The sequence below is a fragment of the Narcine bancroftii genome, chromosome 2, assembly GCF_036971445.1.
Source record: "Narcine bancroftii isolate sNarBan1 chromosome 2, sNarBan1.hap1, whole genome shotgun sequence".
NCBI classification, from domain to species: Eukaryota; Metazoa; Chordata; class Chondrichthyes; order Torpediniformes; family Narcinidae; genus Narcine; species Narcine bancroftii.
The window spans coordinates 255311044-255328764 of record NC_091470.1 but is presented as its reverse complement, the minus strand read 5'-3'; the positions used below and the strand labels follow the sequence as shown (position 1 = coordinate 255328764).

General features: G+C 44.4%; 1 protein-coding gene and 1 long non-coding RNA gene across 8 annotated transcripts in view; one reads left to right on the top strand and one right to left on the bottom strand.

The window, feature by feature from the left end:
- Positions 1-356: 356 nt before the first annotated feature.
- LOC138755253 (uncharacterized) lies at positions 357-7729 on the bottom strand. 2 transcript variants are annotated; one of them, XR_011352141.1, is made up of 2 exons: positions 7564-7729; positions 357-2220 (listed from the first exon to the last, which is right to left on the bottom strand). It is a non-coding gene; the product is annotated as an uncharacterized lncRNA (long non-coding RNA). The 2 variants fall into 2 exon arrangements; XR_011352140.1 differs by lacking the exon at positions 7564-7729 and adding an exon at positions 6347-6616.
- LOC138755249 (protein MTSS 1-like) overlaps positions 7622-17721 on the top strand; it is a 182708-nt gene continuing 172608 nt past the window's right edge. For 3 of the 6 annotated variants that reach the window (XR_011352138.1, XM_069920885.1, XM_069920889.1), the window contains exon 1: positions 7623-8151. Coding sequence is in view for 5 of the 6 variants with exons in the window: in XM_069920885.1 (XP_069776986.1) it covers positions 8080-8151 (72 nt within the window). In the remaining variant the exon portion in view is untranslated. Of the gene's footprint in view, positions 8152-17721 lie in introns of all 6 variants that reach the window. The other 3 variants (XM_069920887.1, XM_069920884.1, XM_069920888.1) reach the window with 2 other exon arrangements.

The window sequence follows — 17721 nt, the reverse complement described above, 5'->3', positions numbered from 1 at the left end:
AGAATGATACTTGCATTGTTATACGAGTAATCTGGAGGCCTGAATAAACAATCCCCATAAAGAAATTCAAAACCCATTTGAATTCTATTTACAATATATGGATATAAAATATGGTATCACTAAAAGTAACCTTGAATCTGTTAGAATGGGATAATAACCCAAATGAATTTTCTCCTTTAGGAACAAAACCTGTCAACTTAACCTCATTTCATTTGGAAATGGCTTTCCCATAATGGATTTAGATCATAAATTCCAAAATGGTTCACTAGAAGCAGAAAAAGTCAATAAGAGGTTGTTAAATCTAAATCTTGAAGCTTTCTCTCACAATTGGATGAAAGAATATGACTCACCAGAAATTACAAAGGTATAACACAATTTATTGAACATAATTCTGAACAATAAATGAAAGGCTACAACAGTGCTGAAGGGTCTAGTGCAATAAAATGGGAAAGCAGATGCATCCATGCCCATAAGCTTATCCCTGAGAATATGAACAGTCCTATCTTCCCTCCACCATCTCGAGATGTTCTTTAACTGAATTTTACCTACTTGCCTTAACCCTCATTATTAAATTTACCTATTCCCAAATCTGAACATTCACATCCAGCTACTTCTGTCTATCTGGAATATGTTTTTTGAGTTTACATGCAGTCTGTGGTTGCATTGTCAATATGATAAATGCTTTGTTATACATTTCATATACTTTGCATGATATCCATTTGGTTCTTTATTACCATCAGTTATTTCACATTTTTCCAAAAACTGATTTATGTTTTCAGATTTTATGTTCAGTTAACTTGATCATTAAGTTTACCAGGTACAATTTCTGAAAGAATGCAACAAAAATATACATGCATGAGAAATGAAGCAGGAAAGAGTGTCAACATTGATCTGAAATGTGAAGTGAGAAAACATATGAAGAAGACACAAGAAACCAGTATTGTTTCTAAATGATAAAGTCAGATTGCTATCTCACAGTAAAGCAATAATGTGGGGTTCAGGAGCCTGAATGTTAAATTAGTTCATAGTATATTTAAAATAATTATAACCTCTTTACCAGTCTAATAAATGAAATAGATAGGCTGGACAAAAGCAAAAGCAAAATCCTTCAACATTAGGTTTCCAGAATAATGTACATAGCCTTTGGAGATCTCTGCCTTTCTGCACTATCTAATGAAAAGAAGACTTTCAGCTTTGAATTGTTTATTTTTGTGCAGTCCAAGTAAAATGCACACGATAATAAAAACCTAATTTCTTGGGATTGTGTTCACAAGCTTCTGGCAACTGTATCATGGCTCACACAAGTCACTTAATGACAGACTTCTGAAGAGTGAACAGAGAAAATCCCAGATCAAAATGGCAGCAGTAGCTAAGTGCATTGCATCAAATTGATGACCAGCAGCAGCCAGCTGATTTAAGCCTCTGAGATAGACACAAAGAGCATTATGTACAAGTTTAGCTTCTGTGCCAAGTCAGGGCAGCTGAAGGAGTTTTGGAGTTCCAGCAGTGAACTGAGTAGATGGTGTGCTACAAGATACAATGATTGATAGTGAAGTTTGACAGGGTGAAAGGATGAATTGTGAAAATCATAGACAGACACAGAAGAGTGCTAAAGAATCCAAATATATGCAAATTAAAGTTGTGACCATCTGTTCCCCACATGGCATGCTCCAACAGCAGCACTTTTGAGTTTGGAAAATCATGTTGTGGAAATGCACAGCACTGCGCAGAAAACTGCTTCACCATTCAGATAATTTCTCACCAAATACCAAATAAGATGACAATGCTTAGTGAATGGAAGTACACCAATCTACTCCATTTCTTCAATAGACCATGTAATCTCAGATCCTTTATGGTGTCTCTCTGCATCTTTCTCATATTTTATATCACATTTCCAACCTTCTTACAAGTCTTTCAAAGTTTTCATTACTGATTTAAATTAATTGAAGCAAACCAATCATTGTGTGATAGGAGTCACTCCACTTCCTTTCAACTTGAGGCAATGTTGGCTGCTTCCAGGAGGAGAATTTCATAGCTGTTACCTTACTAAGTGTCAATTACTCAAAAGCTGACAGTGAGCATAGGTGGGATATCCAACACCAATAGAATTGAGACATATCTGTTTCAAGGCAATTTTCATTTTTCAGTAGTTTGCTTGGCAAAATAAATTTTGAAATGATATTTCCTTTGGTGAGAGAACTTGTGGCTAATGGAGACAATCTGGAGAAAACAAAAAGTATATTATCATCTGTGATGTAAGTTCTCAACCTAAAACATTTAGTATCTTTTTTCCCTCCATAAATGCTGTTTGACCTGCTGAATTCCTCCAACAGTCTAGGTTTTTGCTTGAGTCAAATATGTAAAATCTCAGGTTAACAGATCACTCTTTTAAGTCTTAGATGAGGAAGAATTTATTTTCAATTGAATTGAATTGTTTATTGCCACGCTACAAAGATACAGTGCAAGTCATTCTCCACAAAGTTCAGCAGGTCGTGCAAAAATAAAATCATAATGTTACAATTAAACAATAGTTCAGGGTATAGTGTTAAAGAGAAAAGTACAATTGAACAGTGCAAGGCATCATAAATGCCTTACATTTACCTCAGGTCCATTCAAAAATCTAATACACATGGAAAGACACTGGCCTTTAATCTAGAGGTGCAGGTTTTCAGGTATCTTCTGCCTGAAGGGAAGAGGAAGAGAGTATTGCCAGGATGGGATGCGTCCTTTAATATAAAGATTGCTTTAACTGAGGCAACATGAGGTAAAGACAGTGTGGATGGAGGGGAGTGTGGTTGGGATGGCTTGAGGTTCTTTCATACATAACTCTCCACTGCTTCTTGTAGTCTTGGGTAGAGCAGTTCCCACACCAAGAAGGGTTTGTGAATCTTTGGAATTCTCTAGCTCAGAGAGCTGTAAAGCATTTTCAAAGCTGAGAAATATAAATTTTATATTTTAAGAGAATCAAGAAATTTTAGAACCATGCAGGTAATTCAAGTGAAGGCCAAAATTATATCAGTCAAGATTGGATTGAATAGAGGATCAGGTTTGAGAAGACGTATAGGTTATTCCTGATCCTACATCTTGCTTCCTTTGGTGCACAATTTAAAACAGGAAATGAACTGGAAACTTTTCTGACCTTTTGATCAAAGTTTATCAGTCTTACTTGATCTTAATGTCACAGCACCGATCTATTGAGTGAATGGTTTTTAATAATTAGAGCTTTTAGTTGACAATATGAAAGAAATATGCCAATGTAACTTTCTGTATTGTCATTTTGTGAGATGAACTATGTTAGAACATCATTATTTTGAATAGATTCGACAACAAACTAATATCACCGATACAAGTTTCCAACATATACATCACAAAGATATATTATAAATAGAATTCATAATATCCATTAACTTAGATTAAAACTTCATTTTCAAGCAGCCCTGGAAAGTATTCTTACACAATAACAAGGAACTAACTTTGCAGCAAAGTACAAGTTGTTAAGTTCATTGACAAATAAGAATAAATATTCAAAAGGTAATAATAATGATCCTAATTTAGTTATATGACATTGAGTTTAGTTATGATATTCTTAAACCAACTGGGAGCTTTCACTCTAAAATAGTTGCACTTATCTGAACCTCTCCTTTGAATTATTGTTTTATAGTTAATTTATAGGAAACCACAATAGACTTTGGAACACTGATGTGTTGCAATAGAATTAAACAAAATTGAACCAATCCTTTCTTATTTATAGAATGTTGTCTCTGTTTCACGTTGTAGCATCTCATTTCACTTTTAATCAATTTTGCAGGATGTGGGAGTCACCTGGCAAGCCAAGTTATTGCCCACATCTCATCACTCTTCAATTGAGTGGACTGCTTTTAGTTATAAAATATATATTTCTTAGTAAAGTAAGTTATAAATATATTTCTAGTGATGGAATTGTGGGCTGGATACAGGGTCACACACAGGTCGCATCACATTTGCAATACACTCAGAAGTGAGGTCATTTTCGGAGTCGATGTGTCTTGGAAAGGCAGAGCTATTGGAAATGAGGTGGGCCTTGATTGATTCAAGAACAATGGAGTATTTGCTTTATTAAAAATTGAAGTATTCATGTACTCAAGAAGAATTGCTGATGGAGGCCATCTGTTTGAACAAAAACAGATTTTTGCTTGTGGTCCTTAGACTTTCCGGAGACATTAACCACTTAAACAGAGATGAGGTCAGTTTGTGGATGTGAGGTAACAAGTGTGTTTTGGACAGAAATGGAACTGAAACAGTGGTGATATGTGTCACATGACTTCAGAGAAACATAAATGAAGAGGCAGAGACATTTTTAAAACTAGTTAGGAGAAATTAACCCTCCTGTGAAAGACACGGGATAAAAAAGTAAGAGAGGGAGAGAGAGAGAGAGAGAGAAAGAGAGAAGATGCTGTTCTGTATTATCCTTATTATAGGAGATACACAAAATCACTGGCCATAAAGAAGTCACTTCACTGTCTTTTTGAATAAGGAGGAATTTTGGAATTGAAGACACTGTAACCAAAAAAGGTTCTGTTGTGTTACTCCTAGAAAAGGGGAATGCAAAGTAAGTGGCTTTAAAATAAGTAAGACCACTACTGACTGTCTCTTTAAGAGAAAACAGTCAGATTCATCATATGGAACACAGATTCCAAAATCTCTAAGCAAGAATATCTCTCAAGGACAACTCATCAAAAAACTTGTGAGTTTAAAGAGATTTGAAGACATAATGTTTAAAAGTGCTTCATAATTACTTCTGAACTACGATTTAAAAAGATCCTCAAGTTCAACAAGATTAACTTTAAAAATGACTTTTTCAGAATCAAGCTTAAGCTGTAATAGTTTGGAATTTAATAACACACACACACATATAAATATATATTATATGTATTCATGTGTATATTATATATGTGCAATATATGTATTGGAGTAAGTGTTTCTTCTTTGGCTTGGCTTCGCGGACGAAGATTTATGGAGGGGGTAAATGTCCACGTCAGCTGCAGGCTCGGTTGTGGCTGACAAGTCCGATGCGGGACAGGCAGACATGGTTGCAACGGAAAATTGGTTGGTTGGGGTTGGGTGTTGGGTTTTTCCTCCTTTGTCTTTTGTCAGTGAGGTGGGCTCTGTGGTCTTCTTCAAAGGAAGTTGCTGCCCGCCGAACTGTGAGGCGCCAAGATGTACGGTTTGAGGCGATATCAGCCCACTGGCGGTGGTCAATGTGGCAGGCACCAAGAGATTTCTTTAGGCAGTCCTTGTACCTCTTCTTTGGTGCACCTCTGTCATGGTGGCCAGTGGAGAGCTCGCCATATAACACGATCTTGGGAAGGCGATGGTCCTCCATTCTGGAGACGTGACCCACCCAGCGCAGCTGGATCTTCAGCAGCATGGACTCGATGCTGTCGGCCTCTGCCATCTCGAGTACTTCGATGTTAGGGATGAAGGCGCTCCAATGAATGTTGAGGATGGAGCGGAGACAACGCTGGTGGAAGCGTTCTAGGAGCCGTAGGTGATGCCGGTAGAGGACCCATGATTCAGAGCCGAACAGGAGTGTGGGTATGACAACGGCTCTGTATACGCTTAACTTTGTGAGGTTTTTCAGTTGGTTGTTTTTCCAGACTCTTTTGTGTAGTCTTCCAAAGGCGCTATTTGCCTTGGCGAGTCTGTTGTCTATCTCGTTGTCGATCCTTGCATCTGATGAAATGGTACAGCCGAGATAGGTAAACTGGTTGACCGTTTTGAGTTTTGTGTGCCCGATGGAGATGTGGGGGGGCTGGTAGTCATGGTGGGGAGCTGGCTGATGGAGGACCTCCGTTTTCTTCTGGCTGACTTCAGGCCAAACATTTTGGCAGTTTCCGCAAAACAGGACGTCAAGCGCTGAAGAGCTGGCTCTGAATGGGCAACTAAAGCGGCATCGTCTGCAAAGAGTAGTTCACGGACAAGTTTCTCTTGTGTCTTGGTGTGAGCTTGCAGGCGCCTCAGATTGAAGAGACTGCCATCCGTGCGGTACCGGATGTAAACAGCGTCTTCATTGTTGAGGTCTTTCATGGCTTGGTACAGCATCATGCTGAAGAAGATTGAAAAGAGGGTTGGTGCGAGAACACAGCCTTGCTTCACGCCATTGTTAATGGAGAAGGGTTCAGAGAGCTCATTGCTGTATCTGACCCGACCTTGTTGGTTTTCGTGCAGTTGGATAACCATGTTGAGGAACTTTGTATGTATGTGTATATTATATACACGTGCATAGTGGAGTTTAAGATATAATTAAGTTTAGAGATAAGTAAGAAATGTTATTAATAGTTGAATAAAACTAATATTTTGAATTTACCAGTGTCTGGTGAATTTTCCATGGCTGTTCCTTTGTTAGTATTAATAAGATTTTATTCGTTCATAACAACAGTAAGAATCAACTTGACAGATGGTTGAACGGCCCAGTTAGCTCCATTTCTATGTTGTAATTCAACACAAAAAATACCTATTCAATATCAGAGCATTGCACTTGCTGGTAAAGGAATTCATTTCTTAAAAGACATTGGTGACTGAGGGTTGTTTTTAATGATAAAACTAGACTGGTTCCCTTGAATAGAGGGTTTGCTATAGGAACAACAAATGAGTGAACTAGATCAGTATTCTCTAATCTCTCCCACTCCCCTCAACTTTTTAAAAAAAAATGTTTGCTACTCCTCTTCCTCTTTTGTCTCAATCAACAGACCATACTATTTCTTTTTGTGGAGGCTGCCCGACCCAAATTCCTCCAGCTTCTCTTCTCATTGTTTGCTTATAGACTCCAGTGTCTGCCGTTTGTTTGTTTTTCAGTATTCTTTAGAGTTCATTAGAGAATGCAAGGAGGTTTCATCAAAATGTACAAAGTTCTTTCAGTACTTTGCAAGCAAAACAGAGACACAGCACACTCATTTGGGAGTTGAGGCAAAATGCCTCTTGATATTGAGTACAAACAGAAATGTCTAGATATAGGAATAATGCAGGAAAATAACATTAAACCAGTATAATTTTGATGAAGCAGGCTCAAAAAGCCAATTTTGTGCTTCTAATTTTCCTGTTCTCTTAAGAAAGGTCTCCTTGACTCCATCCTGAATGACTTCTTCTGAAGCCATGGACCTTGCTTCTGGACTCCACAGCCAGAGGAAAGAGCAGACCTCTGCAAGTGGTCCTATCCAAAGGAAATAGGAGCCAGGATCGGAAGGTGACAAAGCGCTGCCACCAACTTAGCTTTTTTTAAATTTTAAAACTCAATTAATAATAAAAATATTTATAAAACAAAACATGGCACCAAGGCTCATGACATTTTTAGGGTTATTCAGTTTTGGAATAGCATGGCCTCCATTGCCACTCTAGCCCTTGGGGTGGTCCAGCTCCCCTCTATGCAGTCCCATCAGAGGCCATCAGTCTGGCCTTGACCTGTTTTGATGTGAAGGGGCTCTCTTTCACCCTCCGAGCCCGCACGACGACCTGGCTCTCGCCACCCGCCTTCCCCTCCTCACAGCGCGCCCATCCCCTCCCGAGCTCCAAGGCGCTCTCGCTCACCCGCCTGTGCGTGACGTCAAGTGGCCTCGGGTCCCCCCCCCCACCCCGGCGGGCTGTCATCTGGGCCTTGCGGATGCGCGCGAACGGGTCGAGATCGGGCGGCGCGTGAGGCCCGCGGTTGGGGTGGGCTGGGGAATTGGACTCGGAGGCAGGAAGGAGGAGGAGCTTCTCTCCTCTCTCCTCCCCTGCTGATTTTTTTTTAATTAAAGACCCATTTGGGTGGCTCATTTCGTCCGTCGAATCGCTGCAGAAGCCGGTGTCGCTCCCCTGCACGACCTGCCGCATCATGTCGACAGGCGAAGAACAATGGCTGTCCTCGGCATTGCGGGGATAAACGTTGGCCGCGGGGAGTAGCAGTGCGTTTCCCTTTCGCATTCGTCGGACAGAAACTCCTCCTCGGCGGCGGTTCGCCCCCTCCTCCTCCCACTCCCCTTTCGCTTGGACGAAGGAGCGCGACAGCCTCCACTCCCTCGCCTTTCGTCGGTGGAGCCCGACTGGTCTCACTGGGGGCAAAAGATGGAGGCGGTCATCGGGAAGGAATGCAGTGCGCTCGGCGGACTGTTTCAGACCATCATCGGCGACATGAAGGTGGGTGTCTTTGCAAAGCCAAAGAATATTATTTGGGCCTGTTGCGTGGAATAAATTAAACCAAAAAAGGGCTCCGGAGGGACCGGCTTCCTTCCACTGTGGCGCTGGCCACAAGGGAGCGGTGGCTGGTTGGGCTTGACAGGTTTCGGAGGGCTGAAATCCGACGCGAATTTTCCGGAAAAAAAAAGAATTGTGCAGGCCCGTTCCTCCACTCGTCCGCGTTCAGGTTGCAAATGTCTTTCGACATCGGGCGGACGAGCGATCGCTTCCTCAATTGCACTTGTCAATTTTTAATAAGGTCCGCACGCCCTTGGCTCCCGATGCATCCATACTGTCGACGTATCCCTTACCCGACCCTCTGAGCAATTCCACTTGCAGACTCCTGATGTAAACGGTGACCCTCTCAACGAATTCCATTTGCAAATGGCTTGCAATTTTTCTCCAATTTAATTTTGTTGCCATTTTATCTTCAATTCCCCGGCATTTTTACGATGGCCGCATTCAAAGCTGTTGGCAGCGCTCGGGGGTTTTGTCCACCCCATTGTGTTCGAGATGCAGGACCTACCTGGTGGTCCAGCTCGGGAATCTGCGTTTGTGGGAACCTCCATCCTTTTCCTCACATTTTGTTCTCACGAGTCTCATGTTTTCATGCTATTGTTGGAATTTGAAATAAAGTCCGCTCTTGGTTAAAGCTGAGACGCGAATTGGGCAAGTTTGGCCACTTGGAGGAAAAATTGTGAAAGGCTCAACGTGATTCAATTCCAAATTCATTTAAAAGAAAATTTTTGACTGAAAACTGCAGGAATTAGGTCATTTTATTGGAGTTCCCCCCCCCCCCCCCCTTTTACGTTTTCTTTCGACTTGATAAAAACAAGGTGTTGGGAAGGCTTTGCAGATCAGTGAACCATGAGGGAGAAAGAAAACGTTCACGGCCACCAGATAATATGGTGTTAGATGCCATTTGAGTTGACATTGTTGAGATCAGATAGTCTGATCTTGGTTTAGGCAGTGGAGGCTAATCAAGGGAGCTCAGATCCTGCTGAGTTCCTTCAAGTTCTCATAGCTCAGGATTGCAGCATCTGCAGTTTTTGTTTCACTCAACCCAATTTGTCCTAACCCTTGAAACGTATTCAAGGTTCTTTGTTTACCAGTTAAGAGGTAGTGTTAATTTTGTCTATTTTTCTTACTATGGCAATTGGTTGAAACCAATTGTATCACTCTATCTAATATCAGCTTGGAACCTTGTCTCAGTGCACTTGCACAATATCTTCATGACTTCGATCTCAAAAAATGTGAAGCAAATTCCCAAGGATCTTTTACATAATATATATTATAAATTTGTGTTTTTGTTTTATTTTCAATCTTTTCAGTTATGGATATTTATTTTCAGAGACTAATTCAGTGTTTGACCTTTGGCCCTCACTCTAGATCTCATTTTTCTTGCACCACCCTAAATATTAGATGCCAACTAATAGAGGAGTCGGAATTGACCTGAATCCATCTTAAATTTGGCATCCACCCACATACAATGTCCACATGTCAGCTGGTAGTGATCAACTTTTGAATCTTAATGGGTTTAATTTCCTCTTGCCCAAGGATATTGAGGTGAATGATAGCATCCACATATCACTCCCAACTGAGATAATATCACTTTTGAATTCCAGAAACGGTTTGTGGGATGTTCTCTTGTTGCACTCATGCTGCTGGAACTACATGTGTTGATTTGGGCACAGTTTTGTGTAACCTCTCTGGGTTGCAAAGGTGTTTTTTGCTTTTGTGTGGTTTTATTAAATTAACACATAGATGTTTGAAGAACTGAATCAGTTTATATTGCGATTAAAATGTTCAATTTTTTTGGAGGTTCCTGATCATAAATGTAAATATTATTTGACAGAAACTTTTAATTTACACTGATCTGCAAAATTAGTTCTAAATCTCATCATTGTTCCAACATATTGTCCCTTGGAATAGATTTTACTCAATTTCTAATGAGTGCTTAAATCATTTTGCAGTCAGATAGAACCGATTAGTAATAGAAGCCTGGAGCAGGTGGTTGCAGTTGCCGAACAGGATTAGTCTGTGCAGTGTGGGAATAGGAAAATTCTACACCTGTCGGATGTTCTTGTGATCGTCATGAAACAGTTCATTTGCAGATAATACATAAATGAGAACTTCATAGAAAAATGTTTTTTTCTATCTTTACTGCCTACACAAGGTACCAATAGAAAGGAACTTGCCTCTTTCCAGACTGCCTCAAATATTGCTCTCAAATCATTTCATAGGAGAGATGTCAAGACAGTTCTGTTATCAGAAGCTTGTTTGTGTTGCAGATCACAAGCTAAATTATGCCTCCTGATCCTCTGTGTTGCCTTCAGCAATGTTGAACAAAATTCATTTATTTAGAAATAAACTTGCATTTTTGGTTTTAAAGGGGTTTTGAATGTAACAAAAAAATTTCTGTGACTAAGGAGATTAAAGAGCACAATGAACCTCTGAGCTTCTGGACCACCTTTGATGGGAGTTTCAATTTGCAGAGCAGTGTATGTTGGGTTTACAACAGGGAGGCTTTCAGACAGAAAGGTCACTATTTCTTTGCTTTCTAATCACTGATACGGGAGCCTTGGAACAGGCTGCCCTTCAGTATGCCAAGTATAGTAAATATTGGAGTTTAGAAAGAGATGTACATTGTATTTAAAAAAAACTTTTTGGTCTAGGTTTGGAGCTTGACTATTTCTGTTTCAATTGACTATCATTCTATCACAAGTAAGCACGGAGGAGAGTAATGACCTTCAAAGCAGATATGAATCTAATAGGATTCCATAACTTGAGATGATTCAGGAGGGCGAGGACTATTGGTGAAATTGGCAACTGATATTGACGGGATGGTAATGAAGATGTGTGAAACTCTCACCTTCGTTTTTGGGTGGGATGTGACGTACATAAGTTGGGTACTTGTGATACACCCATTCCTGGTGTAATAGGGAGAGATTGGATTGGCTGGGTGTTTATTCTCAGTAGTGCAGGTAACTGAGAGGTGACCTTGAAGATGTATATATCATGAGGGGCATTGATAATGTGAACATTCAGTCTTTTCTCCAGCGTAGATGATTCAAGATCTGAGGGCACAGGTTTAAGGTGAGAGGGAAAAGATTTAAGGGACTCGTGGGGAAACTTTTTCACTCTGAGAGTAGTCTGTATCTGGAGTGAGCTGTCAGAAGAAACTTGTGTGTACACTTGTGACGTTCAAAAAAACATTTGGATAGATCTGTGATAAGATTTGAGAAGTATATGGACCAATTGTAGTCAAATGGGGCTGGCCTTGAGTGCCAACTTGATTGGCATGAATGAGTTGGGCCAAAGGACCCGTTTCCATGTTGTACAAGTCTGACTAGAGGCAAATAGAAAGCTTGTCAGTTTTCTTGAAATTGTATTAATAGCTTGAAAATATCTATTTCTTTGTGGCTTCAATTTTCATTACTTTCAAATGTTAGACTGAATTATACTTGTGCAGAGAGGTGTATTTTTTCTTAAATGTGATGATGGGTATTTTCTACTATAAAATGCAAAACTTGTTTTGCAGTTTATAAAGATGCAGAATATTGCTCAGTTATGACTATTTCAATGGATGGCACTGCATTTGAGGTTTGTGCTTTATTATTCTTGGCAATGTCTTTATCATTTCCAAGAAATTGAATGCAAGGTTACAAAAATTGTAAATTTAGGAAGTATTTATAATGTGCTTCCAATATTTTTCAAATTTCTTGTTACCTGAAAAAAAAATTTCATGCCTCCTCCACTTTTTTCTCAACTTTTAAAACCTAGGTTAAGATTTCTTAATCTCACTCATAGCATAGTTGTAATACTGTCTTAATTCAGACTGAGTAAACTGAATGATATGATACAATTTTAATCATATTCTGATCATTTATATATGTTGCTTATGTATCAAAAACCAATGGAGAGACATCCTTTGATAGCCGGAATATTTTCTGAGGGACTCGATGCTGCAGAAATTAGTAAAATGGGAGAGGAGTTGAATGACTTCTGTTAAGCCTGCAGGGAAATAGTGTGTGCAAGGCTGAATGCTATACATAGTCATTAAAAGATGGGAATTAACTGCCTTTTGTGTTGTGCTTCATTTACCTGTGTGAATGGGGGTCATTTTCATCCATTGTATTACCCGCCGAGGTAGGTAGCAACAGAGCTGATGCATTTTGCATCGGCTCCTGTCACCAACAGAGCTGATGCATTTTGCATCGGCTCCTGTCACCAACAGAGCTGATGCGTTTTGCATCGGCTCCTGTCTAAAGACGCACTGACCCAGCTTTTCTTTGTTCAGTGTGAACGACCCAAGTTGGCTTTAAAGATGGGTCATTCACATGCCAATTAAGTGGGATTGCTGTGTAAAAGGGGGAAAGACAGACCAGTATACTGTGTCATTCTGCCCTAGTCGAATATTATATTTTAAATCTATCTTTGTTATTCGAATGCCTCGTGGATTTTTGGATGTGTGGCTCTGTTTCAGAGGAAGATTGTTCAGCTGAACACTGTAAAATTGCCAGGAACAATCTGATTGCATTGAAGAGTTCTAATTGACTAATTTGTTACTCAAATGCTGGTTTCAATGATATACCATTATCTTTCTTTGGCTTGGCTTCGCGGACGAAGATTTATGGAGGGGGTAAAAAGTCCACGTCAGCTGCAGGCTCGTTTCTGGCTGACAAGTCCGATGCGGGACAGGCAGACACGATTGCAGCGGTTGCAGGGGAAAATTGGTGGGTTGGGGTTGGGTGTTGGGTTTTTCCTCCTCTGCCTTTTGTCAGTGAGGTAGGCTCTGCGGTCTTCTTCAAAGGAGGTTGCTGCCCGCCAAACTGTGAGGCGCCAAGATGCACGGTTTGAGGCGATATCAGCCCACTGGCGGTGGTCAATGTGGCAGGCACCAAGAGATTTCTTTAGGCAGTCCTTGTACCTTTTCTTTGGTGCACCTCTGTCACGGTGGCCAGTGGAGAGCTCGCCATATAACACGATCTTGGGAAGGCGATGGTCCTCCATTCTGGAGACGTGACCCATCCAGCGTAGCTGGATCTTCAGCAGCGTGGACTCGATGCTGTCGACCTCTGCCATCGCGAGTACTTCGACGTTAGGGATGTAAGCGCTCCAATGGATGTTGAGGATGGAGCGGAGACAACGCTGGTGGAAGCGTTCTAGGAGCCGTAGGTGGTGCCGGTAGAGGACCCATGATTCGGAGCCGAACAGGAGTGTGGGTATGACAACGGCTCTGTATACGCTCATCTTTGTGAGGTTTTTCAGTTGGTTGTTTTTCCAGACTCTTTTGTGTAGTCTTCCAAAGGCGCTATTTGCCTTGGCGAGTCTGTTGTCTATCTCATTGTCGATCCTTGCATCTGATGAAATGGTGCAGCCGAGATAGGTAAACTGGTTGACCGTTTTGAGTTTTGTGTGCCCGATGGAGATGTGGGGGGGCTGGTAATCATGGTGGGGAGCTGGCTGATGGAGGACCTCAGTTTTCTTCAGGCTGACTTCCAGGCCAAACATTTTGGCAGTTTCCGCAAAGCAGGACGTCAAGCGCTGAAGAGCTGGCTCTGAATGGGCAACTAAAGCGGCATCGTCTGCAAAAAGTAGTTCACGGACAAGTTTCTCTTGTGTCTTGGTGTGAGCTTGCAGGCGCCTCAGATTGAAGAGACTGCCATCCGTGCGGTACCGGATGTAAACAGCGTCTTCATTGTTGGGGTCTTTCATGGCTTGGTTCAGCATCATGCTGAAGAAGATTGAAAAGAGGGTTGGTGCCAGAACACAGCCTTGCTTCACGCCATTATTAATGGAGAAGGGTTCAGAGAGCTCATTGCTGTATCTGACCCGACCTTGTTGGTTTTCGTGCAGTTGGATAATCATGTTGAGGAACTTTGGGGGACATCCGATGCGCTCTAGTATTTGCCAAAGCCCTTTCCTGCTCACGGTGTCGAAGGCTTTGGTGAGGTCAACAAAGGTGATGTAGAGTCCTTTGTTTTGTTCTCTGCATTTTTCTTGGAGCTGTCTGTGGGCAAAGACCATGTCAGTAGTTCCTCTGTTTGCGCGAAAGCCGCATTGTGATTCTGGGAGAATATTCTCGGCGACACTAGGTATTATTCTATTTAGTAGAATCCTAGCGAAGATTTTGCCTGCAATGGAGAGCAACGTGATTCCCCTGTAGTTTGAGCAGTCTGATTTCTTGCCTTTGTTTTTATACAGGGTGATGATGGTGGCATCACGAAGATCCTGAGGCAGTTTACCTTGGTCCCAGCAAAGCTTGAAAAACTCATGCAGTTTGGCATGCAGAGTTTTGCCGCCAGCCTTCTAGACTTCTGGGGGGATTCCATCCATACCTGCTGCTTTGCCACTTTTCAGTTGTTCGATTGCCTTATATGTCTCATCCAGGGTGGGAACCTCATCCAGCTCTAGCCTTAGGGGCTGTTGAGGGAGCTGGAGCAGGGCGGAATCTTGGACTGAGCGGTTGGCACTGAAAAGAGATTGGAAGTGTTCTGACCATCGGTTGAGGATGGAGATCTTGTCGCTGAGGAGGACTTTGCCGTCTGAGCTGTGTAGCGGGCTTTGGACTTGGGGTGAGGGGCCGTACACAGCCTTTAGAGCCTCGTAGAAACCCCTGAAGTCGCCAATGTCCGCGCTGAGCTGGGTTCGTTTGGCGAGGCTAGTCCACCACTCATTTTGGATCTCCTGGAGTTTGCGCTGAAGATGGCTGCATGCGCGACGGAAGGCTTGTTTCTTCTCTGGACAGGATGGCTTTGTAAGGTGAGCCTGGTGGGCAGCTCGCTTCTTTGCCAGCAGCTCCTGGATTTCCTGGCTGTTTTCGTCAAACCAGTCCTTGTTTTTCCTGGAGGAGAAGCCCAGTACCTCTTCAGTGGATTGCAGTATGGTAGTCTTCAACTGATCCCAGAGGGTTTCAGGGGACGGGTCTGTGAGGCGGATTGCATCGTCGAGCTTTGCTTTGAGGTTTGCCTGGAAGTTTCTTCTCGCTTCGTCTGACTGCAGGTTTCCAACATTGAACCTCTTTCTGGGGGCTTTATTGTTCCTGGGCTTTGGTTTGAAGTGAAGGTTGAGCTTGCAGCGAACCAGCCGGTGGTCAGTGTGGCATTCCGCGCTAGGCATGACCCTGGTGTGGAGCACATCTCGTTTGTCACTTTCTCGCACCAGGATGTAGTCCAGGAGGTGCCAGTGTTTGGATCGGGGATGCATCCAGGTGGTCTTAAGGCTGTCCCTCTGCTGAAAAAGGGTGTTTGTAATGACAAGCCGCTGTTCTGCGCAGAGCTCCAACAGGAGGCGCCCATTGTCGTTGCACTTGCCGACGCCATGCTTGCCCAGGATTCCTGGCCAGGTTTCTGAGTCTTTGCCGACACGAGCGTTGAAGTCGCCCAGGATGACAACCTTGTCGGCTGTAGGGGTGCGTTGGATGAGGTTGCGCAGGTCGGTGTAGAACTTGTCCTTTTCTGCTGGTTCCGCCTGGAGGGTTGGAGCATAGACACTGATGAGGGTGATGTGAAGCTTGTTCTGAAGGGGGAGTCGCATGGACATGATTCGGTCCGAGAGGCCTATCGGAAGGTTTTCGAGTTTGGAGGCAATGAAGCTCTTGACCATGAAGCCTACACCAGATAGGCGTCGTTCATCCGAAGGCTTGCCAGACCAGTAGTGTGTAGCCCGCGCCGCGTTCTTGGAGGCTGCCTACATCTGCCAGGCGGACTTCACTGAGAGCGGCTATGTCGATGTCAAGTCTGAGGAGTTCATGTGCAATGAGGGCAGACCGACGTTCAGGTCGGTGGCTGTCAGCCTTGTCTAGCATGGTTCTGATGTTCCAGCATGCTAGCTTGAGTTTGTGAGCATCTTTTGAGGGGGAAGGCGTGGAGGGGGAAGGCGTGGAGGGGGAAGGCGTGGAGGGGGAAGGCGTGGAGGGGGAAGGCGTGGAGGGGGAAGGCGTGGAGGGGGAAGGCGTGGAGGGGGAAGGCGTGGAGGGGGAAGGCGTGGAGGGGGAAGGCGTGGAGGGGGAAGGCGTGGAGGGGGAAGGCGTGGAGGGGGAAGGCGTGGAGGGGGAAGGCGTGGAGGGGGAAGGCGTGGAGGGGGAAGGCGTGGAGGGGGAAGGCGTGGAGGGGAAGGCGTGGAGGAGGGGGACGTGGAGGGGGGGGACGTGGAGGGGGGGGACGTGGAGGGGGGGGACGTGGAGGGGGGGCGTGGAGGGGGGGGGCGTGGAGGGGGGGCGTGGAGGGGGGGGGCGTGGAGGGGGGGGGCGTGGAGGGGGGGGCGTGGAGGGGGGGGCGTGGAGGGGGGGGCGTGGAGGGGGGGGCGTGGAGGGGGGGGGCGTGGAGGGGGGGGGCGTGGAGGGGGGGGGCGTGGAGGGGGGGGGCGTGGAGGGGGGGGGCGTGGAGGGGGGGGGCGTGGAGGGGGGGGGCGTGGAGGGGGGGGGCGTGGAGGGGGGGGGCGGTGGAGGGGGGGGCGGTGGAGGGGGGGGGCGGTGGAGGGGGGGGGCGGTGGAGGGGGGGGGCGGTGGAGGGGGGGGGCGGTGGAGGGGGGGGGCGGTGGAGGGGGGGGGGACGTGTCCTCGGGCCTGCGCAAAGGAGCTTTTAGGTGGAGTGCAGTGCGCGCAGTACTGGCCCCACCCTTTACACCCATGGTTCGTGTGCCGTGGCCAAGCAAGCTGGGACGTGGCAGCGAGGTCCTTGGGTCGTAGGTTTTATATCGGAGTGGCCTTCTCCTATGCAGGTTTCTTACCCGGGCTGGAGGGGCCTGCCTCCCCTCCTAGGTCGGTCCATACTGACCAGACCGGGGACGAGGCCGCCGCAGCTCACCCTGTGCCTGGACTGGGGCCGCCGCCTCCCACTCTCTGCCCGGATCGGGGCCTCCCCCTGCCCCACTCGACCGAGGCCGGGGCCGCCGTCTCCCCCTTGCTCCTGCCCGGATCGGGGACGCCGCCGTCTACCCTTCGCCATAGAAGATAATTAGCCTAGTAAAAGAAAGACCAGCAGGACTATATTGGTCATCACAGTTTTTGTGTCAGGTTCATTGTGTGTGCATGTATATATTGCCTGTCCATGTTGTATCCACTGTGAAAATACTAAACCATGTAATTATAGAATGTACCCTGGAAAGGAAAATTTTAACAAGTTATATCTATTATTCATTTTGGATGGTAAAAGCACAGTGATTCAGATACTGTCCATTTTGCACTTTGTGTATTTTTTTGCAGTAATCATAGTTTGATGTCACCTATGTTGAGAACTTTGAAGATGTTTAAGAGTAACATCTGCAAATGTTTTTGTGTGGTGCATGGCTATTAAATTGCATTTGTATGCAAGTTCCAGAGACAGGTGTTTAGACAGATATGGATGTCAGGTCTCTCATCGGAGTGCCACTGGTACCATGTAACCCAGTACTACCTGTCAAGTGATCGGCGACTAAACTGACTCTGCCACCAGTCTTGCATGATGTGGAGGGTAGCTAGATACTCTGCAAGATGAAAAACAAGACCTCTTAACGGCGGTAAAACCCTCTTGTAGGGTCAATGGGCAT